Source organism: Triturus cristatus, chromosome 4_1 (assembly GCF_964204655.1).
Source record: "Triturus cristatus chromosome 4_1, aTriCri1.1, whole genome shotgun sequence".
Taxonomy (NCBI): domain Eukaryota; kingdom Metazoa; phylum Chordata; class Amphibia; order Caudata; family Salamandridae; genus Triturus; species Triturus cristatus.
The window spans coordinates 599,175,194-599,198,201 of NC_140585.1; the positions used below are offsets into that span (position 1 = coordinate 599,175,194).

General features: G+C 41.1%; 1 protein-coding gene across 3 annotated transcripts in view; it reads left to right on the forward strand.

Annotated features, from left to right (window-relative positions):
- Positions 1–23,008, forward strand: part of SLC6A15 (solute carrier family 6 member 15) — a 543,862-nt gene that overhangs the window by 513,597 nt on the left and 7,257 nt on the right. For all 3 annotated transcript variants that reach the window (XM_085652964.1, XM_085652966.1, XM_085652965.1), the window contains exons 9-11: positions 9,940–10,132; positions 18,614–18,773; positions 19,391–19,553. In XM_085652964.1, the coding sequence (XP_085509090.1) occupies positions 9,940–10,132; positions 18,614–18,773; positions 19,391–19,553 (516 nt within the window). The remainder of the gene's footprint in view (positions 1–9,939; positions 10,133–18,613; positions 18,774–19,390; positions 19,554–23,008) is intronic.

A 23,008-nucleotide genomic window follows, 5' to 3' on the forward strand; every position in this document is an offset into this window, starting at 1 on the left:
AGGCCCAGTCCTCACCCAGGCAAGAGGGCAGCAGATCAGCACAGCAAAACAGGAGTCCAGCAGAGTGCATTCCAGCGGAGTGGCAGTGATTCAGCAGCACAGCAGTCCTCCTTCCTCGCAGAGTATCCACAGGTCCAAAGGTGTATTGAAGTGGTAGTGTCTGAGGTCCTTCGTTTATACAATGTTGTGCCTTTGAAGTACACAGATGCTCTGTCTTCTCTACCCATAAGAGAGTATTTTTCATTACAATTCCAAAGACACCAAAAATTAACTGGTTATTTAGTCCCTTTTTGGAAGTTACAGCTTATTAAATCTAATAAGGAAACACCAATGTTATCCTTGCAGCAGTGAAAAACAAATTAGTTTTTCACTATTAAGACATGTAAAACTTAAAAGTACATTGCTTACTTTTTTTTAGCAAAAAACACTGCACCCTGCTATCTGGGCTGTCCAGGGCCTACTCTAGGGGTGACATATGTATTAAAAAGGAAGGGTTGGGACATTTTTATTCTGTTTTCACTGAAATCCTTGAACTTATGTTTCTTCGGTTCTATGGATTGGATTGTTGTCATTTTGGCCTTGATTTATTGTCACATTTTACAAGAGACTTTCACTCCAGGTATCTCAGTCTCAGAGAGCAGCGTGTTCCATGTTTTCTACCACTGACCAATATTTCAACATCCGTAGGACTATGCTTAGCTGCCTGACTTCTAGTTCCTCTTCAGGCAGAAATGTAGGCTAGACCTTAAAAACTCATCTACTGTTACTTCCCCTTGCAGGCACACCAGTATCTTTCTTCAAAGCAAGTAGGCATCTTCAATCAAAGTCTTTCCTTTAGTAGGCTAGAACGCAGCTTCAGTGGGATCTGCATCATATCTAAAAGTGTACATGATATACTGTCATTGGTGGGTATCCATAAACCAATTCTTAGCTGCCCCTCATATGGCCTGCTCATCCGCCCTTTTCCAACAGTATGATTGTTGGACCTGGCATGTTTCTTCCCTAGATTTTATCTTCAACCCTCTTGTTTTAATTACTTCCTTTTTGCTGGCTTTAGGACTCTGCACACGTTATAACTGCTGACCAGTGCTAAAGTGCTTGTGCTCTCACCTTAAAACATGGTAGGATTGGCTTACACCCAATTGGCCTATTTTATTGACTTTTAAGCCCCTAGTAATGTGGTACTACCTGTGCCCAGGGCCTCAAAACTGAATGCTACTTCTGGGCCTACAGCACTGATTTTGCCACCCACTCAAGTCGCTCTTTAAACATGTCTCAGACCTGCCATTGCAGCTTGTGTGTGCAGTTTTAAACTGCCATTTCGACTTGACAAAATAAACCTTTTGCCAGGCCTAAACCTTCCTTTTTAATACACGTAAAACACTCCTAGTGTAGGCCCTGGAGAGCCCAAGGGCAGGGCGCAGTGTATTTAAACAGCAGGACATATACGTTTAAGAAATAAAATACTCTTAATTTTGTTTTTCACTACTGCAAAGCCTACCTCTCCCATAGGATATAATTTGAGTTATCTTATTACTTTTAATAAGCTGTAAGTTCAGAATGGAAGCAGGTGACCAGTTCATGTTTGGTGTCCTTAGAATTGTAATAAAAAATCCTAAATTAGGGAGAAGTCAAATTGTAAGTTACAGTTTTGAAAATACCACTTTTAGAAAGTTGACATTTTCCTGCCTTGGCCATTTAATGCCTGTGGCCAGAGTCTGGGTCACTCGACTGGGTGTAACTGACAGTTGGACTTTGGGTATTCCTTCTAGACAGCCACACATAAATAGAAAGCTTAGTGTGTCTGAATGGGCCATCACTTTCAGGATGGGAGAGCGGATCTCGACCGAGCCCTCTTTACACTTCAATAGGCTGTGTCCTGCCCCCACAGAAAGTTAGTTATCCTGGCTTGAGCTGGGGCATGGAAAGCAGAATGCCTAGGGACGTCAAAAGGAAACCTCTAGAAACTTCTCCCCCACTTCAAAGGCACACTGGGTATAAATACTGGATGACAACATCTCTTCACTACACTTCTGGAACTGTGAATACTGTGCCAGGAAGACGTACTGCTGTTCAGCTGCAAGGGCTGCCACTCTGCTGGACTGCTACGCTGCTGTGCTCACCTGTTGCCTGTTGCCCTCTTGCCTGGGTGAGAAAGACTGAACCTGTCTCTCTTTAACCCAGGACCCAAAGTGACTCCAAGTGCTGACTTGAGCCCCAGGGACAGAAGGCTCCAGCAGCCTTAAACACAGCATCTGTGAGTCTACCCTGCTGAGTGGTGCCACCCTAGTTCTGGACATCTGGAAGGGGTGCTAAGGTTCTCTGCCTGCCTGGTGCAACCCCTAGCAGAAACAATGCATTGCTGCTACTGCATGGTTCAGAATAGTCGCAAAGGCCCGCATTGCATCGCAATCCATCAGAGCTTCAGAACCGCCGTTGCGCAACGCATCCTCAGCAGAAACCCTCGCATCCCCCAATAACAGCACTTTCAGTAACCACACCGGACTCCACATCACAGCCTTGCAGCTCCTTGGAACCGACACATTACTGTGGCTGTGGGACACATTCTCAACATCGGACTTGCATTCACAAGCCCTCGTGAACGGGGTCCTCAACGATGACGCAGGACCTCGCACCGCAGCCTCACTGCATCTCGGAACTGACACATTGTATCAGCTCCACTGCATATCTTTGACGTAAGGTACTTTGTTCAGCGATCCTAACTGGGTCCTTATAGCTGGACCACTTTCTATCTTAGTTGGCCTGAACTTGAGAATTTGTTCCGGTCCGACGCGGCCAAATATTCACAGTTGTCTCTTTGTGCTTTTTGGCACTATTTTTACTGAAATCTTTAAAGTTGAATATCTACGGATTGGATTTTTGTCATTTTGGTCTTGTCTTATTTATTTTAAATTACTCTATTTTTCTTGATCGTTGTGGGCTCCTTTTGTGCTGTGATTTCACTGTATTCTTATTTGAGGTGCTACACAAATACCTTACATATTACCTCTAAGTTAAGCCTGGCTGATCTGTGCCAAGCTACCCAAGGCTGAGTACAAATTAATGTAGGGTTTGCTTGTGACTTTACCCTGACAAGAATTGTGGTTTCTTCTTAAGAAGGGTTTTATCTCCCTCAACCAGTATCCCAACTTATTATACATCTGATACCATGTTGCGTTGGTTTTCATGGAGAAGTGTTCTTCGAGGACAAGGGCTGTGCCAAGGGTGAATCTGAATGACTTGGTATTTGGTGAAATTTGGGGCTGAAATTTGTCTAGGCTTTTGTTGGTGAGGCAGGTTTGGACTAGTTGTTACTTATTGTTCCTTGTCATTAACAGGAAATCAGTTGTGGTGTGGTTAAGATTCATTAATTTGAAGGACATTCAGTCTGGATAAGAAACAGGCAATAATTGAAGTGTTGGATGTCTATAGCATCAAAGACTTAAAAATATTGTTGGATGTCTTCTGTGTATTAGTGAATTATGTTGCTGTTGTTGGTAAGCAGGGTCATAGGCGGTTTTCGTTTAGGGTTTTGAGGATGCTGGTGAGATTTGCAAACGCAGGAGTTTGAAGGATGAAGATTGTGGGATGTAGTGCAGGGGTATGATTTCTAGAGGTGAAGCGGGTCTGGTGTTGTTGGGTTACCGTCTGATCATCTGAAGAAGATGATGATGGTAAAGCATGTGTCCTTGAAGTATGTGATAGGAAGGTTATTAAGGCTGTATATACATTGCATAACTGTCTTGAATAGTGTTTTGCTTCTGTTGGCAGCTTCATTGAGAATGCTGGTGTCATGCCTGGCTTTAGTTTTCATGTTGCGCAGGATGAATTTAGTAGCATGAGGTGATTGAGGTGGAAGGACCGTTTTTTATTTAATTTTCTTTCCTGTCTGCATATCAAGCTTTTGTTGCCAGTGAGGTCTTTGAGGTACTGAACAGATTCTGGCAGTTAGGGGACCATGCACTGAACCAGTGGGAGTGATCACAGTTAAAACAGTTGCCCAGCTTTACCAACCAGCCGCCAATTGGTTCAACATTAGAAACATTTACACGTAGTCGAGAGATACCAAATCAGCTACTTTAACAAAGAGTAACAATATGAGCCATTATAAGCAAAACAAGTAAATCCCCTGCTTGCGTGTATTTTTTTATTTGTTCTTTTCTGCACAAATATGGAGAAAAACACAGCCAACGTGTTTCGCCCACTCAGGATTCTTCAGGGTGGCAAACATGTAAAAAACACCAATATGAATACATAAAAATATATAACAACTATATATTTGAAACCAACCCCATTCTACAACATTCCAATATGTGTGTATAGCTGTTACTCAACCATTCATTAAAAAGCAGAGACTCTCTAAACATTGAGACATGAACAAATTAAAGAAGTTACATCTGAACCTCTATACTGCTGCCAAGAAGTTGATTAATGAGAAACTGGTAAGGTGAAAAGAGTGTGATTTACTATCAGATTCAGAATTTCAGTTCTTGAAAATAGATTCCCCTAGATTCCCTTGTCTGTATCTTTTACCTAAGGTACATAAAAAAGGACGATTCCCTCCAGGATGTCCGATTATCTCGGGAATAGGCTTTCTGAGTTTCAGAAAGATGTCTTTCATTTTTCACGCTTGAGCTGTCCTGGGCATTAAAATCTCATAGGATGATGGCATGGGATCATGAAGAGGTCTAAGAATTCATCAGTCTGTATATTATTACAGAGGTGAAGGATTATAATTTTCGTTTTCTTGAAAATGATAATGCTTGCATATCATGTACTAGTCACAAGTGGGTTCTATGGACCAAGCATAAAGGGAGACTGTCAACTTTACCCAAAACCATTGACATGTAATACAGGGAGGAAAAGTTGGGATCTCTGAGTGTGACTTAAGGATGTAGTATTTGCATAGCATACACCCTTCACAAATGTAGTGCATATGCATAGGATTCAATACGATTGACACAGTGATAAGCATGTTTTCAGTTCACGTGTATTAGCCATCAGGTAGTGGCAAATTTGAGGTATTTCCTACAGATAAAGTAGAGGATATGGTCTTGGCATTTGAAACTGGCTTGTATGATTGACCTGTTAAGACGAGGCAGTGTTTCCCATCTCTACTGGAAGCTACAAAAATCACCTATTGTCATCTGGAGTCAGCATAGAAAAGACCGAATACCAACCACAGCTTAAGAGTATCCCTAAGCAATGTCTAGGGTGTTTTAATTATTAATGTAATGTAATGTAAAAGGCACTTCTAAAGCGTAACTGTTACTCCGAAGAGTGTCTTGCCAATGCGATCAAAGAGAACCGAATCAGTTATTCGAAAAAAGCCAGGTTTTCAGCTTCTTCCGGAACAGAGGGGTGGATGTGATGTATCTTGATTCTAGAGGGAGCTATTAATAGAGACGGTCCCAAAAAAGAGAAGGACCTGACCCGTATTCTGAACCTACGAATCCAGGAAATTTTGCCGAGAAAAAGATTGTCTGAGCGCAGACATCTGGAGGGAGCATAAAAACGAATTCTCGCTCTCAGGTACGGTGCGTCTGGCTGATGCAGAGCTCTGTGCACTTTTAATTAGTGCAAGGAATTATCAAAAGACCGTGGGGCATATGTATCAAGCGATTTTTTACTCGCAAACGCTGCGAATCGCAAAAAACAACGTTTGCGAACAAAAAATCGCTAAACGGTATGTATGAGCCATGTTTCAGTGCTAATTTAAGGAATCGCTAATTTTGCGATTTCCTAACTTTTCGCAAGCATTTATGAAATCGCAAATTGCGATTTCTTAAATGACATGTAAAAAGCACCCAAGTTGTGCGAATTATCCTTAAGAAATCGCAAATTACCACCAACTTCCAGTTGGTGGTAATTTGCGATTTCCTTTCAAAATGCACTTTTTTTAATTTTGCAAAGTGCCACATGGCACTCATACATGCCCTTAGGGCATGTATGTGCGCCATATGCACACACATGCTAATTTCAGGGGTGCATCAGGGTGTCATCATGACACCCTTGCACCTTTGAAATTATTCTCAAATAGCGATTAGCAAATTGCGATTCGCTATTTGAGAATTACTTCCCATTCATTCCTATGGGTCTCCTGGCCCATAGAAATGAATGGGCAGGTATTCCTTAATTGCGATTTCGCAATTTGCTAATCGCAATTAAGGAATTTTAAGAAATCTCAAAAAGTTTGCAATTTTTTAAATACATCCCGTTTTGCAATTCTCAAATAGCGATTCTTTAAAAATCGCTATTTGAGAATCGCAAATGGTGATGTTGATACATATGCCCCCGTATTCTTATACTTTATCCATGTGGGAGTATTTGTGGGTGGTGTGAAAGGATGAAACTCTCAAACTGTGCCTGATAACATTTGAAATGTAGGGACTTGTGTAACCATGCGAAGTTATAGGTGTTCATAATATAATGTCACCAATAATATCATTGCAGTTGTAATTAGTGATGTCACGAGCTGTGCATGACAGGTGTGAGTTATGATTAACCAGGCAAACCATATCTCAGTAGGTATTACGTTTTGCTTTCTAAACATAATATCACTTTAAATGGGTGCCGACCCCGAACATCGATCCTGGATTATTGATGGAGCACAATGTCCAGTAAAAAAAATAAAAATAAAAATAAAAATATTGACAGGTAAGTATAGATTTCTATAGTTAACTACACATATATTTAAATCAGTGGTACATATACCTTCAAGGTATGTAGATGTGGAGTTTGAGATATAAAATCTATGCTTCCCTATGTGCACTTTTGTCCCTTCATATTCTGTCTTCAGTATTCTTACCACAATATCCTGGGGTTGATGTTCAGCAATACAATCCTTTAAATATGTGCTTATATAAATATTGTCTTTTCTTTTGTTTCTTTTAACAAACAAAGGTTAGTTTCATCTGAGTAAAGGTAATAGCTACTTCAGTTTAGCAAAGTTTAAAATGATATACTGCAGCACACCCACCTCTGCAAGATGTTTGCCCAGGCATCTTGATATATGTGGTTAAGTCGTGCGGACAGCCCCTACCCCACCAAATCAGCTGTCCAAGGACTTTAGCCATGTGTGGAGACCTCTGGGCATAAAATCATGCATATGGTAAGACCCTGCACCAACCCCTCACCATACCCAAACCAACTGCACACAGCCTTCAGCCATCTGCAGTGATTGCCCCATACATGGTGTTACATCATGTGTGGAAACTGCACATACAAGATGGTTTTGCCCAGAATAATTTTGCTGGGTCAAGGACGATTGCTCATGTGTGGTGTTTGTGCCCCTAGGAACACGGAAGCATGCACTATTAGCATGTTACCCACAGTCTGCAGTGCACAGAGAGTAATTGGGTATGAATTGTGCAACAGGTAAATACCAAACCTCCTACAATCAGTTTTTACAGGATGTGCAATTTGCACTCAAGAGGTCAGACAATTTGTGGTCCTACTGTGATCAGGGCCACCATGTTTGCTTAATGGAAAATGTTCTCTGATATGTACAATTTTCCTGTGACATGCTTCTTATGCCTCTTAGATCAGGATTTCTACACTGTGGCGTAAAAGGGGTGATTTGTCTGATACACTACGATCTAAATAGACACTAGTTTTTTTTTAATCTTGTAAAAACCTTGGGGAGTGTTTTTTCAATTACTAAGAATAACCAGTTAATAAAGCAATATATAATGTGTATTTGTATATGCATCCTTGTTTTTTTTCCCAACTCACCCATGGGCATCACACTTGCATCATCATTATATTTAATTATGTATGTATAGACCTCCTTAAGCGATATTCTAGCTGTGATACACAGAAGACTATACACATAGGCTATCATTATGAGTGACCTGCAAAATTCCCAGTTATTTCTCCTTCTTTACCCCTGGATTTGCTGTTACCAGGGATCCGGGTAATGTTGGATAGGGGAAATAGTGGGGATTGTGAATGTTTACGGAATAACATTCAGAAATTGTAGTTGGCATACACATTTCTTTGTGTTTCTCCCAGGCATTCCACCCACAGGCATTTAATGCATGAAGCGGGTGAAATCACCCCGTGCAATACACTTTACCAGCAGCGGGTTTTTTGATAGTTGGGGAAGCAGTTTATAAGCATATGCATAGTGTTAGAGAGGGCTATCTTCACGTGCAGCCAGTGGGGGAAGGAGAAACTAGGGGTTTGTTGTAAACATCAATTTTCAGTACATAAAATTCAGATCTGGTTTCCTTTACACATGTCTTGATTCCAAGTCGGATGATATCAAGAATTCCCAACTTTCTGCACCTTGAGGGCCATTATCAATAGCTAATACTTAGATTTTAGTAGTACCAAAAACCAACAAGAAAATAAGTGGAGCTGTGCCTTATCGGTCCTTGAGGCCAGAATTTGAGACAGTGTATGCTGCAGTCTAGATCAACTGGTGTTCAAGTGTAAGACTGACGCTCTATATCCTTTCACAACTCACTAGTCTCTACTCGTTTTGGCTGTGGACATTGTCAAATATTCAAGAACGCTCACTGTCAATGGAACAAGTAGGGTGATAGCTGTGAAAAATAAAAATATTTAAATAATTTAACAACATAATAGGTGAATACTATTCAGATTTCATTTGTCCGATGCACACGTTTACTGCCACATAAATAAGGTAGGCATAGTTTCTGCTTTGCAAATCAAATGCATACATGTTCTGTCGACATATCAGCACAGCTTCTGCTCCATGAGAGATTCTTGCAGCTTGTCCCCCGTTCATCAGATTAGCATCTTCTGTCATACTCATCACATGCATATCCTGATACATACTTGGTGCATACATAGGTCTACCTCTGCCCATCGCATGTCCTTCATCTGCATACAAGAGGAACACAGCTGCAGAGAAACACGTTGGGGGTGACTGCTTCTGCTTCATACAAGTGATTCATGGAGCTTCTAATTCACATCCTGTGCTCCTGTCCTCAGTGCCAGAGGTTTATGGCGCCTGCACCACACATGGCATGTATTGTATTGCAGCACTTATATAGCGCCTACTAACCCTATGTAGGGCGCTCAAGTGCTTGTGTACTACTCAAACCCAAAATGGTATTCCCATAATGGAGAGTCAAACAGGTATCTTCCAAAAGATGAACACAGATCTGGTCCCGCACACATCAGACCCACATGTCTACTCATCCTCTACGCAGATGCCTTTACCTCGCTAAGTAGATGTACATAGTGTTTCCCCATACATGAAACACACAGCACCTGCCTAAAAAAAAAATTAGATGGGTAGAGCAGCAACCCTAGAGCCATGCATTTGCTTAACACGTGCCACACACAACTCCTGCTGTGCTTGCTGAATGTACAGTCCCTTTTCTGTACACGTCTACAAAGTTCGTTCCTCATACTTCAGCCTCATAAACAATATCTGCCCCAGAATTTAGGTCCTTTTCACAGTTTCTGCTCCACACAGTAGTTGGACTCGTCTTCTGCTTGATACATACAGCAAAGGCATGACACTGCTCCACAGAAGTGAGGCACATATCTCGCGCCTCACCCTTCAGATGCTGGAACAGCCAGAGAGAGACCTGTGCTGCGGAATAGGAAACGTTATTTGCACTGCCATGAATAAAATGTTGTAGCAACTACTATGCAAAATGTTGTCTATTTGTTTCGTTTTTCAAAGTCAAGTGATGTAAGCACTTCATTTCTATTTTTTCTACGGATAGTAGAGAGGTGGTGTCATGTATAAACTATGAAATCCATTGTATAACTAAATGTCTTGTTTTGAAGCTACTATGAGAAAGCTAACAACGGCATTTTCGAGTTTCGCAATTAAAGCACCCGATGAAATAATTGTGGATTCGTTAGCTCATAAAAGTGGTTAGGAATATTGTAACTGTTGATGTATTCTCGATTGATTCGCTGCTTATCTCACAATTGCCCTTTTATTGATGTCAGTCTGTTCAAGGGACCGGCTTGGCTTTCATTGCCTTTACTGAAGCAATGACGCACTTCCCAGCTTCTCCTTTTTGGTCGGTGATGTTTTTCCTGATGTTGGTGAATCTGGGGCTCGGCAGTATGTTTGGAACAATAGAGGGGATCACAACACCCATTGTGGACACTTTCAAAGTGCGAAAAGAGTTTCTTACCGGTGAGTTCTTTTCATCTTTTCATGTATGCTTTCTGGTGCTTCTGTGTTTATTTGTCGTGGGTGGTAAAGGAGTAAAAAGAACAAAGGCAAGCCGGTGCAATGAAAACATTTAAATGAGGAAACACATACACACTCGCAAAAGCCAGTTGGGATGGAAAGTTACGAGAAATATGAAGAAAGCTGCTTTAAGCACGTCCATGGTAATGGCGAGCATTACCCGGGCGTATTTAGAAAAGAGAGTTACTGCTGGATCTTGGCTCCCATTCTTTTGATGACATCGCTAGGTTTAAGCCATTGGCCTTTTGGAGGCGACTTTGGACTGTGCCCGAACTTGGTCCCTATGCGAAAGCCTTTCTTGATGTCCGTTCTATTATGGGAGCCGGTAACATTCCCTGGTTCAGACAGGTTAAACAACTCTTGGATTCCATGGGTTTAAGTACTTTGTGGTCAGACCCGGCCAATAACTCATTTCCCTCAAAAAAAGACTTCAAAGATCTATACTGGTCAATGGTACTGCAAAAACAATTGCCCTCTGTTTCAACCGACTCTTTGACTGGTAGGTTTTTCGAACAAAAGAATACACCATTTCTTGAAGCCTACTGGGATACTATCTCCAGGCCTAGAGATAGAAAACGTTACCACCAGTTTAGAGTCGGTACATTACCAACAAATTTATTCACCAAAAAATGGAAGGGTGTTACTTCTGATTCTTGCAACTGGTGTGCCGGTTGTGTCGACTCCGTGGGCCATATCTTTTTTGTCTGCCCTGCTTACGCAGCCCCTCGGGCTATATGGCTCAAACCCATCTGTCGTACCCTGGGAACAAGACAAGGGTCAGTCGCACTAGATTTCCTGCGCTTCGATACTAGTGAATATATTGTAGTTGCAGTCGCCAAGTTTTTAGCTTGGGTGTGGCTTATTAGATTGAGGAGGCCATAAAATTATGGTTCTCTGGTTCTTTGAGATTTTAACATTTTGTATTATGTTGCAATAATTTTTAAAGATAAAATATTCTGTTTATATTTCTTTTTATTCTGTAAACTGTCTTTTTATGATGAAATATCGATAAATAAAGACTTTTTGAATTGAATTGAAAAGAGAGTGACATAGGACAGTGTTATTCTCAGTGGGACTCAAACGTACCGCAAGGTGCTGGGGCAAGTACATTGAAGGCAAAAACTAGCAAACAAACTTTACAACCCATGAAAGACTAGCAACGGAATAAGCAACATAAATTGTCTCAAATTGATAATTATTAAGCATTTTTTATACCAGTCAGTAACCACAAGATGATGACAGCAATTCTTCTAGCTGGACAAATGGCAACAGCCACTTTTTATCTTGAAAACGGACAAATTGAATGGGCATTTCGATATAGAAATGTTCATGAAATGTCCCCAGCCCAGAAGAAGTGAATACTGAATTCTGGGCATCAGTGTAATTGACTGTACACTGTAAAGGAAGATCTTGGATGCGATTGTGTGGTGTGGGGTGTTATTAAAGATTTACCTTTGTTGACTTTTTTTTCAGTGCAAAATTATCGGTATTGTTCTTGGGATGAGGAAGGGTAAATGTTGAAGTAGAAGGGATTTATATACAATTCAATATGTGTGATAATAGTGGCAACAACATTATTAACCTGTCATTTAGAAAAGGGTAGGTTTTGTGCATGTGCACCAGTGGTTGGGAGGGGGTGAAAAGCACGCTCAACTGGGGAAGAGGACCAGACCTGCCAAGTCCATGAAAGTCTGCAGCTTACGTATGTGGTCAACTACACACTGGAATACCATTGCGAAAGGGGTTTGAGTGGGTCAGTGGTGATGTTTGCAAAATTCAATGGCCTGAAGATGTCTGTGTGGGAGGGGTTGAATGGAAAAGAAGCCAACTCTGAATTAGAGATTTGCAGCTCTGATGCATTTTCACTCAGTTTAATGGTAATAGATAAATAACAGTGGCTACATAAGTATGGTCAGTGCTGGTCTAAGGGAGTGCAAATTAGTGTAATTTCACACTGAATGACGTATTTGAAATGCTGATAGGCACAAAAAATGACAACATTTAGTGCATCTAGCTCAAAGTTTAAAATAGTGATAATTGAGACAGACAGTGTGAGCTGGAGAACTGTTCAGGAAATGCAGATCTGAGATTTAAAAAAACATCAAAAATAGCACTTTCTACTAATCAAAAAGAAATCAAATAATAATAATTTCCAGTGTGGTACAGAGAAATGGCCTGTAAATATTGAGACTTCTTTGATGATGAGTAGAGCTACCATGGAAAGAGGAATGGTGCCTTGGTTGTAGAAAAAAGCAGTAAACCAGGACTAAGCTATTTTACAGAGTGGCCGATGAGCTTTATTTTACCTTTTCTTTAATCAAACATGACCCGTTTTCTATTATAACCCTCCTCAACTTTCAGAAAGACCAAAACAGTTCAAGAGAAATTTCAATTTTTACATCAATTGCACTGATTACTGTAGGGAATGGGTGCAGCCGAAGCGGGTTCACATCTTTAGACATTACAGGCCGAGGACTCAATAAATAGCACATTACATTCTAAAACATGGAGTTTGAATTTTCCAGTTACAACTAAATTAAGAACTCACTGAAGCTGTCAGTTGGAGTCGTCAAGACAGCTGAAGTGAGTAGAAGGATGAACAGGGCCACAGATAGGATTGACTGAACATGTGGCACGCAGGGAAACCCCCAGTAGGCAGAAGGGCAAAGGGCCTCTTGAGGGCCGGAGAGGCCGATGGGACCTCGGTCAAGGAGTGGCACTCAATGTTCCTCTAGGCACAGATTTTGCTGATGTAGACAAATGATACTGTTTCTGAACTTCAGGAATGTACCACAAATTTCCTTTTCGAATTGCATATAAAAACAGTTTTTAGCAGACACTGGGCGTAAGAAAGAGATGAGGAGAGGCCCTTGGCTAAAGATACCTACCAGCAGGGGTGGTGATTGATGGGGGTAATATGCTAAATCAGTGCACCGTAAGAAACAAATTATTTTCTTACCACGGGACCACCACATTAAATTGGAATAAAGCAGAACAAGCATTTGCAATGGAATGGGTCGCATTCAGGCGAGTTTGATTTATTGGCATTGTAAATGACAATGCCTTTTATTTATATTTTGTGTTTTAAAACATAAATAAAATGCATTGCCATTTACAATACTAATAGCTTAAACTCTTGCAAATGCAAGACCTATTGCATTGCAATAAAGGGCTTTCTCGACCGCTTGTTAGATTGTAAATATCAGAGGAACAGACCGGCCTGGGACGTCTTCAAAGTGGTGATGAATAGTGCAGTGAAGAAGATGTGTAAGTGTTGTAAATTACACAGAAACAAAGTGTGAAGTGAGATTTATATATGATCTGAGCTAAAAACACGAAAAAAGCGCTCCTACACCTTTCGCTCTGTGATTACACTGTCGCGGCTTAGGAGGAAGAGCAGGGGGGGGCTATTTCCTGCCACCTGGTGGTAATATTGGTATTGGTGGTGGTATTGGTGGTGGTGGTGCAATTGGTGGGGGTGGTGGTATTGCTGGTGGTGGTATTGGTGATGGTGGTATTGGTATTGGTGGTGGTGGTATTGGTGGCATTGGTGGTGGTTGTTGTAGTATTGGTGGTGGTATTGGAGGTGGTGGTATTGGTGGTGGTGGTATCGGTGGTGGTATTGGTAGTGATGGTGGTATTGGTGGTGGTGGTGAGATTGGTGGTGGTGATATTGGTGGTGGTATTGGTGGTAGTATTGGTGGTGGTATTGGTGGTGGTGGTATTGGATTGGTGGTGGTGGGATTGGTGGTGGTGGTGGTATTGGTGGTGGTAATATTGGTGGTATTGGTGGTGGTAGTGGTGGTGGTGGCTTTGGTGGTGGTGGTGGTGGTGATGGTGGTATTGGTAGTGGCATTGGTATTGGTGGTGGTATTGTTATTGGTGGTCGTGATATTGGTGGTGGTATTGGTATTGGTGGGGGTGACGGTATTGGTATTGTATTGGTGGTGGTGGTATTGGTGGTGGTGATGGTATTGGTGATGGTATTGGTGGTGATGGTATTGGTGGTGGTAATGGTAGTGGTGGTACTGGTGGTGATGGTATTGGTGGTGGTGGAGGGGGTGGTATTGGTGTTAGTATTGGTGGTGGTGGTATTGGTGGTGGTGTTGATGGTGGGGGTATTGGTGGTTGTGGTGGTATTAGTGGTGGTGGTATTGATGGTGGTTGAGGTTATGGTATTGGTGGAGTGGGTGGTATTGGTGTAAGTATTGGTGGTGGTATTGGTGGTGGTGTTGATGGTGGTGGTATTGGTGGTTGTGGTGGTATTAGTGGTGGTGGAGGTATTGGTGGTGGTGGTATTGGTGGTGGTGGTATTGGTGGTAGTGGTATTGGTGTTGGTGGTAATGGTGGTGATGGTATTGGTGATGTTGGTGGTGGTATTGGTTGTGGTGGTATTGGTATTGGTGGTGGTGGTGGTATTGGTGGTGTTATTGGTATTGGTGGTGGTGGTATTGGTGGTGGTATTGGGTGTATTGGTGGTGGGGGTATTGGTGGTGGTGGTGTTGGTGGTATTGGTGATGGTATAGGTGGTGGTGGTATTGGTGGTGGTATTGGTGGTAGTGGTATTGGTGGTGGTGGTATTGGTGGTGATGGTATTGGTGGTGTTGGTGGTGTTGGTGTTGGTGGAGGTATTGGAGGTGGTGCAATTGGTGGTGGTGTTGGTATTGGTGGTGGTGGGATTGGTTGTGGTGGTATTGGTGGTGGTGGTGGTATTGGTATTGATGGTGGTATTGGTAATTGGTGGTGGTATTGGTGGTGGTGGTATTGTTATTGGTAGTGGTGGTATTGGTGATGGTATTGGTGGTGGTGGTATTGGTGGTGATGGTGGTTATATTGGTGGTATTGGTGGTGGTATTGGTTGTGGTGGTATTGGTGGTGATGGTATTGGTGGTGGTGGTATTTGTGGAGGTGGTGGTATTGGTGGTGGTGGAGGTGGTGGTATTGGTGGTGGTATTGGTGGTGTTGTTGTTGTTAAGGAAACAGGTTTTTGAAAACAATCCGTCTGGTGGCTTTAGTACAGATGGCGTAACACAGATGTGGTGCTGTCAGATTCAGCCCATTAGTACACGATTATGTGCTACCTGGAGTTCATATGACTTAATTCACTCATCATTTCTAAATCTATTTTACTGGGGGGGTTGAAACAGATGCGAGATAATGCCGGGTTAAAATGATTGAAAGCGGGCGCCATGTTATGGGTTGGCCATGCCGCTTAAAAAAACACAAGCAGTTTCAGCTGAAGCACTGCATATCCGGCCTGCAGTAAGAGAAACTCAATAAAGTAAATAGTGCTTACAGACTAAATAACAGGTCCTGTGTAACTACCGAAGTAAAAGGGCCAGTCTCCATGGGAGGGTACAAATGAAGACAAGGCCGTACTAAGGAGAGACTAACAAGCCTATTAATTAATCCGAAGGCAGCATTTAAGGAGGACAATGACACAGGCCAATGAAAAATATAGGCGGGGAGTGGGCGCGGCTTCTCTCTGAAACTCTACTACAGCAGTCTTGAGGAGTGAGAAGCGCATGAGCGCTGCCGCTAGGCTCGACCTAAAAATGAGTAAGGCAGGTGAAGAACTTCATTTTCCCATTCTGTGATCCTGAGTGGATTTCATTTTGGGCAAACTGTATAGAGTTAGTTCTGGAGTTGCAAGGGAGAAAATCTTCACATCAGTTGGCAAAAAACAAATCAAAAACCATAATGATCATTGACTACTGAGAAGCACATCGTGACCTCTGAAATGATAATTAAGAACAAAACATGAGCACACTGGTAATCTGTTTATACAGAATAGCAGGATGTAGTGGTCCCTAGGAACTGCTTGCACAAAAATCAAGGGAAAAAATATAGCATCCGCGGGGCTGATTCACAGAAGCTTTTATGAGTATGGGTAGTAGTACTGCAGGAGTATTTGTTTACATACTCTTACATGCCTTTGTGAACCAGCCCGGAAACGTATAACTCCCTATAAATGGAAGTGCAAACAAAGTATGGTCCTTTCTATTTTTAGTAATTATATATGAATATTCCCAGATTATTCGCAATGTATTCCCATTTTACAGTTTTGGGGCTAATTCACAAAGGCATGTAAGAGTATATACAAAGTACTGCACAAGTACTCCTTTTTGTAGTCCAAAATGGCTTCAATGTGTAGAAACCTGTCTATGAAATATGTTAATGTCCAGTGCTTTCGGGTCAATACAAAAGCCACTGTGTTGTGCTTTAGAAAACTCTGAACACTGTAGGAACTCTAATTTTTACCCATTTTAGACAATATATTACCACGTCTTTTTGGGAACCTCTAAAAAAGCAATCCATTTAAAATCAATTGGAGATTCATTTCTATATGAAAGTGCTCTCAATACATCATTAACAATGTTAGTGATCCAGTATACATAGAATGGATGAGGAGTTGGGAGGATGAAGTTTGATATTCTGATAACTGTATGGCTGTTAGTCCCCATTGCACAGATCTAGGCATTAACCATCCCCATTTTTAATGTGATCACAATTATTCTCCCGAACATCTAGTGAATCATTTAACTGTGTTTTATCAGACCAGTGAATGCATGTCCCAAACACTTTGAGAGTTTAGTGTATGGTCGGCTGGTTGAACTTTGAGAAGAGTAAATAAATCGAAATGAAATAATCAAAGGTGTATTTCAAACTCTTTAAGAGTGCGTAATGTATGTATGATTGGTCTAAAAGTGTACACCTGTGTGAACTTCTGTGTCAGTTTGCACAGTTTTTGACTCTGAGCTGTGTTAGACTGTAGAGTTATAGCCTGCTACTGACGGTGTGGCAACAGAATATTGTTGTCAGAATATTGTCTAAGCACACAATAGAAACTCAATTGTTTCTAAGTAGTTTAATATTAGTCCATATTACAGAACTCTAGGGTACACATTGTATCACGTCAGAATGGTCAAAGTATAGACTTTGATGGTACTTGGGACCAGACGATTACACATTAATCTTTGTAGATGACTCTCAACACTCCAGGTTTTTGATATAACCCGAGGTCCTACATATCTGCGGAATCCTGTTTAATTTTCCCAGGAATATCTGGCTCTTGGAGCAAATTAAGTGTGATGGTGGGGATGTCACATATGCAGTTGGGGAAGTTTGAAATGTGTCAGCTCATTACACATGCTTTGATCAGAGACACCTTGTTTCAACATTGATCTGGAAATCATAATTTGTGTCTCTTCTGGTAACTGCAGGTCTATAAGACTTCAGTCTTGCTGTGCCACTATGACAAAGTAGATCTAGGCACAAAAGGGCATGATAAAGTTAGGATTTGTGTCTGGCTTGAATTTTCATTGTTATGTTTATAAAATTGACTGTACTTAACCAAAAGATGCAATGGCTATTATATGTGCAATGTCAATGAACCAGGGCACTGAGAGAAGACAAAACAGCAATTGAAAACTACTATAGTCTTCAGGAGTGGAATTTGTGAAGTGGGGCAGCTCGCTAATGCGCATAATTATTTGCTAAATTTTGCTAGTTTCATGCCTCTCACAGCCCCCGGCAGGATCCTCTACCCAAGATCCATTATAGTGCTGCTATGAGAGCTATAAAACTAGCTCCAAAAGTGCAACCCACAGCTTTTCAGATTCTTACTGGCAAACACAACGGACCCGATTCACAAAGGTAAAGTTAGACAAAAGTCTAACTTTATGACTTTCAGTATTCACAAAGGGCATTTATGAGTAGTAAATCTTAATATCTTTAGAATTTGTTTTCAATGTTCACATCTATAAATGTTATATATCCCAATACAATTCATATTATTGTGTGTTCAACCATGAACAGCTCAGCAAGGTTGAGATATCCAACAAATTATATGACACTACTTAGTTTAGAGTCGGTGGGAGAAGTGCATTTCTTGTAATAAGAAAAGCAAACACATTTTCAGAGGCATTTATAAATGCACCCTTAAAACACAAATTTATACTACAAACAGAAACCTAACAAACATCTAATGCCATGTCATAAATATGTTCTCTGATTTTGTGTGCTCGCTTTAATACCATTGCTCCATCTGTTCAGTTTTATTAAGCTTCTATCATAGTATGATTTAATGTCAGTGCTCACCACTGTGGTTTACATCAGTGTATGTTAATAGTCGAAATGTGTTAAATGTTATTCAAGAAACATTGCTAGACTCTCCCCTGACATTTTAAACATTAGACTAATCGTAGCACACGCTTTCTAGTAAAGAAAATTGTACCGAAAAGTAAATGTTAGTCCACTGGGCACTGAAATTATAGAGAAAGAAAGAAGGGAAGACAAGGGAGAGTGAAAAGAGTATACCCCTTAAATCTAATTACTTGAGATGTTTTGCTGTGACATGTGGTTTGACACTGAATTAATTTAACTAACATTTACCTTGTTATTAATGATGCCATTTCATTCCAGTTGGATGCTGCCTTTCTGCCTTTTGCATTGGACTAATCTTTGTACAGCGGTCTGGAAATTACTTTGTGACTATGTTTGATGATTATTCAGCAACACTGCCCCTTCTGATTGTGGTCATTTTAGAAAATATCGCAGTTGCTTGGGTCTATGGAGTAGACAAGTAAGTTCTCTTCTGTATGGATGTCTTTCTTTTTTGTCATTAAAACCCAGTTTTCAGACATGTAAACAACGGAAGTAAAATTGTAATATTCAGTAGAATGATTTTGAATGTATTTACTTTATAAATGAAATCATGTGATGATTGTACTTACTTATGTTAAAACACAATAAAGAGTATTTAAAAAAAATAATTGTCTTCATAAAATATATTGAATGTAAAGGTTTGATGTATAGAGATCTACAATAGACATCTTAGGAACACAAAATACTATCATACCACTCATTTCAGTGTGCAACACTCTCAACTTCTAATTGCTCACAACCAATTATCCATGAATAATATTATTTTCACCCAAAAAGATTGCTTTCATTAAACTTAATATAAGTTACTTGTTGCTGTAGTATAGTAGCATAGCATTCACCTGTGTTCTTAGGCTTACCTTGATGCTTTCTGTGAAGAAGATATAGACAATGCAAGATAAAGAACTATGTTACATTTGCCTTACTTGGGAGACAAGTTTCTTACCAGTTCAAAAACTAGTGACATTTTTAAAATAAAAGGTGTAAATCTCTCCAGGGAGCAAGGTATACAACATAATGATTTCATTTTATTTCCAGATTCATGGAAGATTTGACTGATATGCTAGGTTTCACTCCATACAAATACTATTACTACACATGGAAATACATCTCTCCAATAGTTTTGCTATTTTTGCTAATCTCAAGCATTGTTGGAATGGGATACAACCCTCCAGGTTACAGTGCATGGATAGAAGAAACAGTGAGTATCATGTTAATAAGGAACTTAAATCATGTTTATAAATGGATATCTCTGTTGTATGTTGTTTTAAATCCCACAGGTAGATCTCACAGGTGATACAATATATACTGTTCGATGAAAACCCTGGTCATAGTCTTGAACCTTAATGGCATAAAGTGCACGCGGTGAATAAAACAGTACTTTCATTTGTACCATTTATTTGTTCATTCACCACATTTCCTTATTATTGAAAGTTCAACAAGGCACCTTCATAGTGACAAGCCCACTAGAACACAAGGTGGAAACATTTGATTCTATTTAAAATCTTTATTCAGCTTTCAAATAAAATCATGAAAGTAAAGATAACAGTTCCATAAAGCGCAAAAAAGACCTTATCATATTGGTGTCACATATAACAAAGAACACTAACAATAAGTGCAAAATATGTCACAATATGTTAAGATATTTTAAAATTCAACATAGATGAGATGTACAAAAATAGCAAAATATAAACTATGAAATTAAAATAACAAGTCTTTAGCAGTAAAAGTAGGATAGCACATGATTCATTAGGCTTTTCAAAGCTCATCGTCATTAAGGAACAAAAGATAGTAGAATGAACTTACAATAGCAATGTATAAGGTCAGCCATCCGGTGCTAACATGATTTAATACGTTTAGATCGGTCCCAAGGGTTCACAAAGTGCCTGTGCAGGTTAGTGCGTTAAAATAGGTCTAATTAAAGCTTAACAACGACTAGTGCAATTGCTGTACTATGTTGCCCAAAAACATCCTAATAGACTTGGATTTAAAAATCTCACAGGTTAACCACTAGACTCTATAAAACCAAAACCTCTAACTAGGGTGTGTTATGTTAATATAAAATAAGGTGCTAAACTTACTGTAACACAACTTTCAAACATAATCACAATGGCTCTGAGATCCTCCAGCCCAACATAGTCCTACTAGTACCTTCATAAAAGCAGAGCATTATGACTAGACTACCAGGCCACTGTCCCACAATGGGACGCCAGTTTCAAAGTGCAGATGAATAAAGGTTTGGGCCATCAACAAAATAGATATGATGACAGAAAAGAGCTTAATGCATATAATTAAGCTGTTTCCTAATGGTGTTAGAAGCGGGGAGTTCTAGTTGGCAATGGTTTGCACCTTTGTCCAAGTAGGGACCCTTCTTCCTGCTCAGGGTAATAACCCCTGCTGTTCCCCTTGGCAGCTTGGCATGACCAAACAGGCTTATCTCAGAGGCAGCGTGTAAAGCATTTGTGCATGCATCCTGTAACACAGTGAAAACACTACAAGTGGACACCACACCAGTTTAGAAAAATGAGCTATGCTTTATCTAAACCAACAAGACCTAATACAACAAAAATCCAACATACATTACTGTAAAAAATAGTTACTTTGCAAGATAACCTTCAAATTGCAGAAATATCCCCAAAACACAGTTCTTCCGAGTTGGTAGCTCAGTCCGGGGTTACTGCTACGCCGAAGATGATAGAGTCTATTAGTTACAGCTGACCGCGTCGGTACCCGCCAGCTAAAACATTGATAGACTTGTAGACAATACCTTTCCTCGTTGCGGCCGACACGCTGGTGCGAGTTGGTCAGGGACAACCGTCGTGGTTGCATTGCAAAATGGAAGCGTTGCAGGGTGTGGTACCCTCATGACGTGGTGCAGGCAGTCGCTCGGTTGCAATGTCCAGATGGCGTAGGTGAGACCAAGGCTTATGGTGCAGGTTAAGGTGGTGCTCGGTGCGGTACTGGTAGGTTGCGGTGCAGGCGACGAAGCCGGTTGATGTTCGGGTTGTGCAGCGACCATGTTGGTTATGTCCAGGAAGGGTGAGGTGAGACGGTGCAGAGTGCTGTGCCCACAGGACACGGTGCAAGCAATGGCTCGGTGGCGATCGTCTAGACAGCGTCGGTGAGACCAAGGATGCGGTGTGAAGTGCAGTGTGGCCTTCTGCGGTGCCTTCACGTCACGGAACCCTGCGACGGACTCGGTGACAGAGTGGGCTGCTCCTTTCTTCTGCGGCAATGGAAACCAGTGGTTCCAGAGACAGTCCCCAGAAGGATGGTGAGGTATTTGCTGTTCCTGAGACCTCTTGAACAGGGGGCAAGCTCCACTTTTCGAAGCCATTGGAGATACTTTCTCAAGCAGAATGCACACACAGTTCCTCTCCTTGGCAGAAACAGATACTGCAGGCCAACCCCAGACAGCACACAGTAAAAGGGCAGTACTCCTCTTCCTGTTTCTTCCAGCTCTTCTCCCTGGCAGAGGTTCCTTCTTGAAGTCCAAAAGTGATCTAAAAGTCTGGGGTCTGGGCCTCTACTTTTTATAGCACAAGTTCCTTTGTTCTCTGATGGAAGAGAAGCTCTTTATCCAGCCAAAACCAGTTCTGTCCTCTCTGGTGCATCTGCCCTGCAGGAGGAGGAGAAAGCATTGTCCAAGGCAGACCAGGTCCACTCAGGTGTGAAAGAAAGCTCCTCCCCCTACTCTGAATGCAGCCCAAGTCTATTTAGCCCAGCCCTGACTCATTCAGGAAAGGCAGGGCACACATTAACCCCCAGTGGCTGTCTGAGAAAATGCACATCCTCAGCCCCTGTCACTCCAAAGCCAGACAGTCAATCCACAAACCAGCAGAGGCACACAGGATGGCTAAGCAAGAAAATACCCACTTTCTAAAAGTGTTTTTTTCAAACACACAATGTAAAAAACATCTTTACTAAAAGATGCATTTTTATATTCTGACTTCAGGCACACTAAACTCCAACTTCCTATCTTGTCCCAATGGGAAGTTACATTTATAAGATGTTATAAATAAACTCCCATTCTATTCTATGGGACAGATAGCCTTTCAATAGTGAAAAAACAAAACTGGGAGTATTTCACTATCAGGACATGCCACACACATCAGGGCATATCCTACTTTTCACATACAATGCACCCTGCCCACAGGGGTACCTTGGGTCTACCTTAGGGGTGACTCACATGTAAGGAAAGGGAAGGTTAGGGACTGGCAAGTGGGTGCACTTGCAGTACCAAACTGCGCACAGACACTGCAGTGGTAGGTCTGAGTTACATTTACAGACTGCTCACGTGGGTGACACTATCAGTGGTGCAGGCCCACTAGCAGCATTTGATTGATAGGCCCTGGGCACACACAGTGCACTGTTCTAGTACCAGTAATCAAATATGCCAATCATGGAATCACCAATCCATAAACACAAATTACCTGGAGAGCATATGCACTTTAGCACTGATAAGCAGTGGTAAAGTGCACAAAGTCATAAAACCAACAAAAACAGGGTCCAAAATAGGAGGCCAAAAAGCAAAAAATCTGGCGATAAACCTGCTAAAAAAGCCAGGTCTAACAAATGGCATTTCATATAAAGGAGGCAACTCTAAACACATGTTTGTATCCTCCAGGGAACATAAATATAAATAAGCTTTGTTAT